The sequence below is a fragment of the Aedes aegypti genome, chromosome 1 (genome assembly GCF_002204515.2).
Source record: "Aedes aegypti strain LVP_AGWG chromosome 1, AaegL5.0 Primary Assembly, whole genome shotgun sequence".
In the NCBI taxonomy this organism is placed as follows: domain Eukaryota; kingdom Metazoa; phylum Arthropoda; class Insecta; order Diptera; family Culicidae; genus Aedes; species Aedes aegypti.
Genome location: NC_035107.1, coordinates 194221367 through 194231094, shown reverse-complemented (window position 1 = coordinate 194231094; position 9728 = coordinate 194221367). Strand labels below are relative to the sequence as shown.

Below are 9728 nucleotides of genomic sequence, written 5' to 3'. Positions count from 1 at the left end.
ATCAGGATTCATTGCAAGTAAAATAAGGAACCAATTTACTCCATTTTGAGCTTTTTAAGAAACTTGCATTGAACAGTGAAAATCTCTAAAAAGAGATCTACTACAAGCCTTGGACTATAAACCGTTACACAAAAGATTGATGACGTTACATATGGTTTTCACGTATATTCATATGTGTGAGCAAGGAACTGTTCTTTCAAAAAACATTCAGGCAATAAATTTGGCGTAGTTTATATGATAAAACTTGTTTGAAAAATTTAATAACTAAATTACGTTTAAAATTGATTGCATCGAAGTTCATATGCAATAAAAGCAGTGGATTTTGATTGCTTCCTCAAAAATGCTTCTCGTATCCCTCAATCGTTCGAAATGAACTACAAAAAAAACCTCACCTACCTCTGTATTCTATTGCTGACGCTATTGTCCCACGTGTGGAGCTGGTGGCATCACACCGTCTGAGTTCTCCACCATGACAAAGTCTGCAGCCTGGGGATCGTTCATCATCTGGTGGTGCTTCATGGTGTTAATCGATGGAAATGCCTGCCCAACGATAGCCCTAAATGCTTCATCAGTATTCATGAGCGGTTCGTTCGAGTGCTGCAGGGCTTGAACTGCTAGCTTTTCGGCAGGGCAGGTCGTGTCCAGTCCAGCCAGATCCAACGAGTCCGGCATTCCCAGTGCCGAGTGGGCGAGGACCAACTGCTCGGAAATGTTGACACTCTCGGCCGTCAGATCCAACACGTTGGCCGACTGCAGCGATATGTCCTTTCGGTTGGACAGGAATTTGAGATTTCGCAGAACATCGAGCTGCATTTCACGCAGCTTAGAAGTGGTTTCGAGCATTTCCTTGTTCGAAGCGAGGAGCATGCGATTCTTCTGCAGCAGACTGGTCTTCCAGCGGGCAAGTTCCTCCACCATTAGGCTGCTGGCCAGGAACTTGCTGCGCCATACTTCGCTTTGCCCCGCGAGAAACTCGATCTGTTCGGTGTGGGAAGACAAATTTTCCGCTGAGTTCAGCAGCTTTCGCGCCAAATGCAGTTTATCTTCGGTCAGTACGTTCACCTTGGTCTGCAGATCTTCCCCAACGGCGGCCACCAGCAGATTCTTTAATTCCGAGTTAACTTGTGCTTGGAATTTGAGCTGACTCTGATAGTAATCTCTTTCCTTTTTCAACTCCTCGATTTGTTTCTCGTACTTTTGCTTTTCCGCGTTGAATTCCTGCTTGTCCTCTCCCATTCCTTTGAGTTCCTTGCTCGTGATGGTGGACATTTGCGACACAAGCACGCTCAAATCCAGATTGTTCCTATCGCTAATCTTGACTCGGTTTTCGTTATTCTTGAATGGCATTATGGGATTGACTGCCCCCTTGTATGGCTCAAATGGCACGAATTTCGGTTCCCGGCTTCGTAGACTGCTACCAGTGGTGGTTCTACTCCGGGGCACCAGCTTAGGAACTAGATTAAATATTTTCCCCTTCGGTACAGTCGGCGGAAGCGAGGCGTTTCCCACTGCCACCAGTTCCGTGGGACGGTAAATCGGATTCGGACCGGAATGAGGTAGCAGTCGTTGCAGTTCGAGGTCAGTGGGTAATTTCAACTCGCTGTGGCCAAGAATACCTTGAGGATCGGAAGACGTTTGCTGCTGATGGATAGATGACGACGTTGCAACAGCTAGTGCTTCATTTTCCATTCCATCTCCCCGAGTGCGCGCTGTATGGATAAGAGGACATCCGGATGAAAAAGTGAAAGTTAAAGAGCGCTCAGTTCGAATGGTTCGTTGCTTTGTAATATTCTGCTCTAAATTTGACACCGTTGCAATGCAACTAGCAAATGATTTCAAAAGTTAATATAACTACATAATAAGCAGATTATTGCAACATATTTTTGCCAAAATTGACCTACTTTAAACTTGTGTAATGAGCAATAGTCGGACATATTATTCATTCCACTACATAACAAAATGCACTCACCCGTGTCCATATTGGATGAACTTCACAAGAATAACACAATCGTAGTCTGTAAAACAAAGTCCAATCTTATCAACAAGTATGATCCTGCTGATAATAATAATGAAAATTTAAACGCTCGCCAAACGAAAAATTTGTGTTCTCCTTCCTTTTTGCTGTCGTCAATCAACGAAAAAAAAGGGGAAAGAAAACCAAATAAAAACAAACGACAAAAACAGAACATCGTTGACATTTCTGAATGCGATCTAAAAATCCAGGGTAGTAGTTCAAGGGAGGTAGTTCAATCTGCACGGAGAAAACGGACAACTCATATTTGAGTATTTTTTAACTTAATTTTTAGTTTTTTTTCTCTCCCTATTTAATTCGCTCATAGGCCTTTTCATGTGACAGTTCTGTGTTTGCATTTATTTACATCGGTGGAAGACTCGTGGACTAGCTGAGTAGACGCGGCGTTGCACTGGTCCCGGGTCGTAGGAGCACCAGTGTACCGGACGATAGGCTTCACCGGAATCGCTGGACTGACTTCGGCACCCTACCAGTCGTCCCGTAAAAAAAGTGAAGATCAGCAGTAGCAGCAGCAGCAGCAGGAGAATCGGTCTCGGGAGAACTTCCATCGCCGAGTAATTCTTCGTCGGTGTAGGCTAGGTCCACCGCCGGGGACTAGTTGAGTAGACGTGTCATAGCGCCGGTTTTAGGGTCGTCGGGGTACCAGTGAACCAAAAGCTAGGCTCCACCGGAGTCGCTGGACTGACTTCGGCACCCTTCCGGTCAGCTCGAAACGTAGAAAAAGAAGAATCGGTCTCGGGAGAATTTTCACCGCCGGGGAATTCTTCGTCGGGACGCTGGTAATGGGTAGTCGAGGCACCTACGAACCGGAAGTTATGCTCAACCGGAATCGTTGGACCGACCTCGGCATCCTACCAGCTGAACAAAGAAAAGGAGAAGGTCGTCGTAACTGTGTGAGTACGCGCTCTGAATGAGTGCAGAGCTAGCGGAACGACACAAATCAATTTCGTTTTAATTTTTGTACGATACAACCCCATTTCATTTGAGTTTTCAAGTTATCTCCAGATTAAATCCATTTTTTCGGATTTTGCACATTTTATCTATTTTCAAGGATTTTGAAAGTTTTTACTGATTTTGTGTTTTCTGCTGAGTGATTTTCACAGTAAAATGATAATAATCGACAAAATCCGAAATTATCCCAAAAATCTCATATAATAAGCTTAATCCGATTGAAAATCGCCCAATACATATCGAAATCTTTGCTTTGTCTGTGTCGGTGTCTTTGCATCAGTCATGAAATTTGACGTTTCTTCCCCACGATAGTAAACAAGTGCCAGTGGCTGCTGATTCAGTCGCTGCGTTGCACGAAAATCTCTTGCTGGTATGCTAGCAAAAACTTCACCGATTTAGATCACAACTTTTTCCCAAGTCCTGGTGACCACAACCTTCTGGTAGATCCGGACTTCAAGTTGTTGTATGAACCGGAAGTGAGATTACTCGCTAGTTAATTTGGAGGCATACTACGAGAGCTTGCTAAAGCAGATTTTGATATGAGGTAAACAGGTGTAATACGGGGCCTTCCTTAGCCGAGTGTTTAGAGTCGGCGGCTACAAAGCAAAGCCATGCTGAAGGTCCAGGATCTTTATGCAATGGAAATTTCCTTGACTTCCCTGGAAATTGAGTATCATTGATGGTATCATCGTACCTGCCACACGATATACGAATGCGAAAAAGGCAACTTTGGCAAAGAAAGTTCTCAGTTAATAACTGTGGAAGTGCTCATTGGACACTAAGCTGAGAAGCAGGCGCTGTCCCAATGAGGACGTAATGTCAAGAAGAAGAAGAAGAAGAAGAGGTATAATACGCCCCCCTTAAAGCTAAGTATGCTATTTCGCTCAAGAAAAGTAAAAAATTATGCCCAAGAAATGGTCAAGAAATTTCGTACAGTGAGCTCCATTTGAATTGACATTTCTTTTCAACTGCTACTGCGATCAAAGAAAAATTATTTTCTTGAGCATTTCATGCGAGAAATTTCCCACGCATCGATATAGGCGATTACTTTTCTGTTGAAGTGCATACTTCGCTTAAAGCTAAGTATGCTGTTTCGCTCAAGAAAAGTAAAGAAATTCCTTGACTGAATGGGTCAAGAAATTTCCTACAGAGAGCCCCCTTTGAAGTGACATTTCTTCTCAACAGCGTACTGCGATCAGAAAAATTAGATTTTCTTGACCATTTCTTGGAAAAATTTTTCCACGCATCGAGATAGGCGATTCCTTTTCTTGTCAGTAGCAAACCAGCCTTAAAGCCTGATTTGCTACTGAAAAGGAATCGCAAAAGAAAATTCTCGCCGATTGCTTGCAGAAATTTTCTACAGCGACTCCCATTTGAACTGACAGTTCATTTCAACTGCGATCAGAAAAAAGCGCATTCATGATCGATTCTTTGCAGAAATTTCCCATGCATCAAGATAGGCCGAGAAATTACTTGTCAGCAGCGAATCAGGCTTAAGGAAAAACTGCTCTATCGCAGTAGCTTCCAAAAAGGGTACAAGACCAGGTAGCTTCCTAAAAGGGTACAAGACCCTTTTAAGAAGCTCCTCCGGTAGAGAAAAGTTCCACAGCAAATTAATATTTCAAAGCACATCTTTGTTATTGTTAGGGTACATTTACAAATTTCATAACGCCAAAACTGACCATTTTAGACACCCACCCACACCCTCGTGACGCTTTTGGTATGAATATTCCGAAGAATATTCCACGAATTTTGTGTAACCTGTAACATTTCATAAGTACTCCCACCCACCCCCTTCAGCGTTTTGAATTTTGTGAACAGGCGCTTATAGGTATTTATATAATTTGGAAGAGAATTCAGAACCATAGATTTTTTCTACCATTACTGGCAACTTATTCCGCTCACCTCAGCGGCGAGCATCCAAAACAACTCACGAAAAATCATCATTGATAAGGAAACACATTCGGAGTGTGCTTGAGACTCTTGTTTAAAAGCTATTTTTTCGATGGCACATCCATTCCGTTAGCTTAAGCGGGAGCTGGAGCGGTGTTGTTGCTGGTGCTAGCAGGGCGGACTGATCTGACGACGTACTCCTTGACATCTTCCTTGTGGAGGGATTTCACCTGCTTGGACACGGTGCGGTACAGGCGGCGGGCAACTTTATTGGAGGCGTCTTACGGTGTGCAGGGCTGGATCTTCCTTGATCGAGATGCGAGCGTTATCACCTTCATCGTCGCCTTCGAACTTCGGGAAGTAGTAGTCCAGTAGACGCTCGGCCAGCTGAGCGGTGGTGTCCACGCCGTTCACGGCGATGGTTCCGTACATGGGAGGCCACTTCGTTGGCTTTCTTCCATGAGAGCTCTTTCAGGGAGGCGGCCTTCGGCTTAGAGGCCTGTCGCAGTTTGCACACCTTCTCGGTGTAGGGTTTGACCGTGCCGACGACCTTACACGCTAAAATAAAATCATACTAGCTATTATCATACTAAAACCATATTCGATCTATTCACTCCTTGTAATGCATTTATCGCAATTATACATTGCTAGTATAAACGGCATTTATTCCAACTCGTGCATATTAGGCGATTATCCGCAAAATGCTTATATGTTCAAAAATTTAAATAATGCCTCATAAAATCTCATTTTCATTTGTAAACAAATAAACCATAATTAAAAAGAAATGGAAACGCAAAAGATGATGCTTTTTATTCATCTTAGTAAAGTGCAACATATTCTTATGAGTATATCGGTTATGCTCGTCGTGTGACGTCTCGTTGTCTTCGAAATTTGAAAGGTCGTTCCGTTTGACGTAGGTATTCAAAAGATGGAGCTACAGATTCGGAAGCCTTTCTTCCCGAATAGCATGTTGATCCTGATTGAATTCAGATGGCTCAAAACAATTATCCGGAACGATGTCATCAAATATTACATATTCGGCTCCATCTCTGGCAGTTATGCTGCAGCCAACCAAGAATAATGATCCTTCATCCAGCTGGAAAGACCCGTCGAAATCGATTCCTGCTCTGAAATCTCTCATTCTGCTCTTTTTCCTGCTTCTGCAAAACTGTCGGAAGATGAAAAAGTTTCATATACGTACATTGATATAATATAAACTTACGATCAACTTACCTTTTACAGTCGAAAACACGCCATGAGATCACAATTTTCCATCCCGGATCAAACAAAAACACGATTTATTTTTGGATGAGGAACCGTTGAACGTGATACTGACACTGAATTGAAATCGCTAAGTTCCATGAGTAACATAGTCATATCTAAATGCACGAAAAATATTTAATTTTGAAAATGCATCGCAAAGTATAAACTTAAATACGGCGATGCATTTTGTATATGATTTGCAATGATTATCAATAAAAAATGTTATGAACGTAATAAAAAGCACTCTAACTAGTATTTTTGACTTTATCCGTGTAGACTTTGCCTGGTTGTAGATCTCCTGCAGTTGTTCCTTAATGATCGGTGCGCACACCTCGAGGCGGCCGATACCCTTGACCTGGGTTTGTTCGAACAGCTGGAGCGGGCGGTCGAACTTGTGCACCAGCGGGGCGGATATGCTGGCATGGTGGTCCACATCCTCGGCCATTCCGAAGGCCCAGCTCAGAAGGGGATTGTAGTCTTTCACGCGTCCGTAGACTTTGCTGCCAAGTAACGTCCACAGCGGGCAGTTTAAGCATAAGGTCCCACGATTCCTGATGAGGCAACAGGCTCGACTGATCGTCTCCGGTCGGGCAGAATTCTCCGTTTTCCTGCACTTCAGCAAATATGGTTCTTGTCAATGATTCTTCTATTTCGATAAAAAAAAAGTCACTCCACACAATCAGTTGAACAACAATTTGAGTAATTTGTAGTCACTTTGCGGAGTCCGGCAATCGAATTTTCTCCAACAGAAATGCCGGTCACAGTGGAACCGAAACAAAATAAACACCAAAATTTGACATTCGAGCAAAGACAAATTAAAGACCCCCATGTCCCTTGCAGTTGCTCAAAATTTTATGACTCATAAGGTAATCTAGAATGCCGTTCAAAGTGTACTGCGATCTGTTAAACTTGGGTACCTTTTGCACTACCGAGGGACCAAATGCAGTACTAGAAGTGGTACCCAATCTGAGCCCGAGTGTGACGGACCTGATTCGAGTTTTATGGATGTCCATCGATTTTTGTCGATTAGATGAATTATTTCAGATTTTAACCGATTTTTTCGGATTTCATCGATTTTTAGTGATTTATTATCCAATTTTTTTTTAGTGGGAAATTTGACACACATGAAAATTTTTCGCATTTCGGCTTACTTTTGGCCTAAAATGGAGATAACCTGCAAGTGTCGTACCCCTAGGTTGCGACGCCAATGGACCCAAGCATCAAACTCGACAAGTCAATGTGCCCCAAGACGCCAGATGAAGTTGCAGATATGAAGGATGTTCGTGGATGTTCCTTTCAAAGAAGCAGTTGGTTCTCTGCTAAACGCAGCGCAAGCTACAAAATCGGACATCGCATTTGCTGTGAACACGGTTAGCCAATTTTCAGCTAATTCCAACACTGGGAGGCTGTTAAACGGATTATGCGTTACTTGCGTGGCACGTGTGACGCAAAACTGATGTAGAACTGGTGAGTCTCAGCTGACTGGTTATACAGATGCGGATTGTGGAGGAGAACCCGATACGCGAAAATCTACGACCGGATACGTTTTCAAGATGATGGGAGGAGCCATTTCGTGGAGCGTGAAGCGACAACCTTGCGTGGCGTTATCATCATGTGAAGCGGAGTTCATCGCTTCATCTCGAACCACACAAGAGGCGCTCTGGTGGCAGCAACTTCTCTCGCAGATCTGTGGTGAGCAGCCAATACCTATCTTTTGTGACAATCAATCCGCAATATGTATGACCCGTAACGACTGTGTTGTAGCCAAAAAACAATCAACCACTGTTGCCCGACCGACGGGAATCGTGAGTGATCAGATGCGATCCACATCTACCGTAGGTAGGGTTGTCTTTTTTTGCTGCACGCATCTGGTCAGTCTGTCCCTCTTGTTCGCGTGTTGTTTCTGTGTTTCTATGTAAATTTCTCTACGATCGCTTCTCGATCGCCAGCCAGCCAGCAATCAGCTGGCAGTTGAAAATAAACCGTCGCGATCTGTACATCGCCGTGCGGCCGTATTAGACGGCAATAAAAATCAGTTTGTGTTCGCGTTGCAATAAAGTGTTGTGTTTTTTCGTACATAAACTGTTCAATGTTTTAATTGTAAAAACGAGTTTTAAGTGCAGTGTCCGCAAGACCGTGTAGTGCGCGCGAACAGACTGTTTTAATTCCCGGACGAAGCATGGGGCCATCCGTTACCGATTCGTGAAGGACGAAGTTGAGAAAGGTAACATCAAAATTCACTACATTCCTACTCATGAACATCCAGCGGATGGGTTTACCAAAGCTTTGGTAAAGCAGAAGCACAATCAATTCAAGGCATTGACCGGGATCGAAGGTTAAGGAGGAGTGTTGGAGTACCCAAGTAACCACAAGCATTATAACATTGCACGTACTCTACTGCATATCAACAACATTGATGCAACATTGCTTTTATTCAACCAATTTCAAGAGCTGTCAAGCAATAAAGCATTGACCCTACATTACAAATGTATCAATGCACTAACATCACTTTATAAATTGTACTGGTGCTTCATTGCTTCATCGTCCTTCTTGCATTAATTTAACTGTAAAAGTGCCCTTTTCCACTTTTAAACTACTTTAATGGTAGGCTTACGGCATTGTAGTAGATATAGATTTGTGTTGCATTTACAATGATATAATGCTCCATGGTTACTTGGGTAGTAACCTGCGATCTAAGTAATACCGTATCTAGGAGCAACCTTAGTAACCGTTGTATTCCTGGATAAATAGTTGTGATAAATTTTCATTCCTTGTTCAGACTTTGACCACTACGCAAGTGTTTTATTTCCATTTACAAGTAATATAAACAAATATTACACAGAAACAGTTGCAACCAAGTTGTTCCAGCCTATTCGAGTGATATTTGTCATCAAACGTCAACATCCCACCACAAAATCGCTAGTGTTTGAAGGGGATTTTAACCTCTAAATTGCCAAATAACCTCCAAATCATCACCTCCAAGTTAGTTCAAATTTCCTCCGTTATCAATCGTCGCAAGTTTATCGTTAAACAATCAGTTACACAATTTCAATGTCATTTTGCATTCAATATCAATGCAATGATACTTAAGGCCCAAACGCAATGATAGCGGAACGGCAACGGAATGCGGAACCGGTTCGCCAGCATGAATCACACCATCTCGACTGAGCTGACAACGAATGGAATTGAATCAACACTGAATCGACAAGCTTGTTGTAGTTCATGCTGGCGAACCGGTTCCGCTTTCCGTTGCCGTTCCGCTATCATTGCGTTTGGGCCTTTACGACTAGTGCCAAAAAAATATTTTTGCAGCTTGTAGCAATATTGACTAGGTATTTCGTTTTCCAGTGTATTCGTAAACCGATCTAAACGTTCGACATTGAAAGCCGAACTCCCTCAATTCGATCTGTCCGGCGTTCGCGCACGTAGTGTCTGTCAAAATCATCCGTGCACAACACACAATGAGAATATATACTAAGGTGTGGAAGAAGAGGCAATGGCTATGTATTAGTAAGGAGAAAAAACGTAAACAAAAATAACTACGTCACTAATTTACACGGCCTCTTATGGGAGCTCGCTTGCTTGTAGT

At 42.9% G+C, this 9728-nt stretch overlaps 1 protein-coding gene and 1 pseudogene across 2 annotated transcripts; both read right to left on the bottom strand.

Annotated features, from left to right (window-relative positions):
• Positions 1-215: 215 nt before the first annotated feature.
• On the bottom strand, positions 216-2156 carry LOC5572728. 2 transcript variants are annotated; one of them, XM_001660504.2, is made up of 2 exons: positions 1970-2156; positions 216-1709 (listed from the first exon to the last, which is right to left on the bottom strand). In XM_001660504.2, the coding sequence occupies exons 1-2, from the start codon at positions 1977-1979 to the stop codon at positions 418-420; spliced, it is 1302 nt and encodes a 433-aa protein (XP_001660554.2). In that variant the 5' UTR covers positions 1980-2156; the 3' UTR covers positions 216-417. The 2 variants fall into 2 exon arrangements, with proteins under 2 accessions (XP_001660554.2, XP_021711987.1); XM_021856295.1 differs by having other exon boundaries at positions 1902-1978.
• A 2854-nt stretch (positions 2157-5010) lies between these two features.
• On the bottom strand, positions 5011-8807 carry LOC5572729 (annotated as a pseudogene).
• Between the last annotated feature and the right edge of the window lie 921 nt (positions 8808-9728).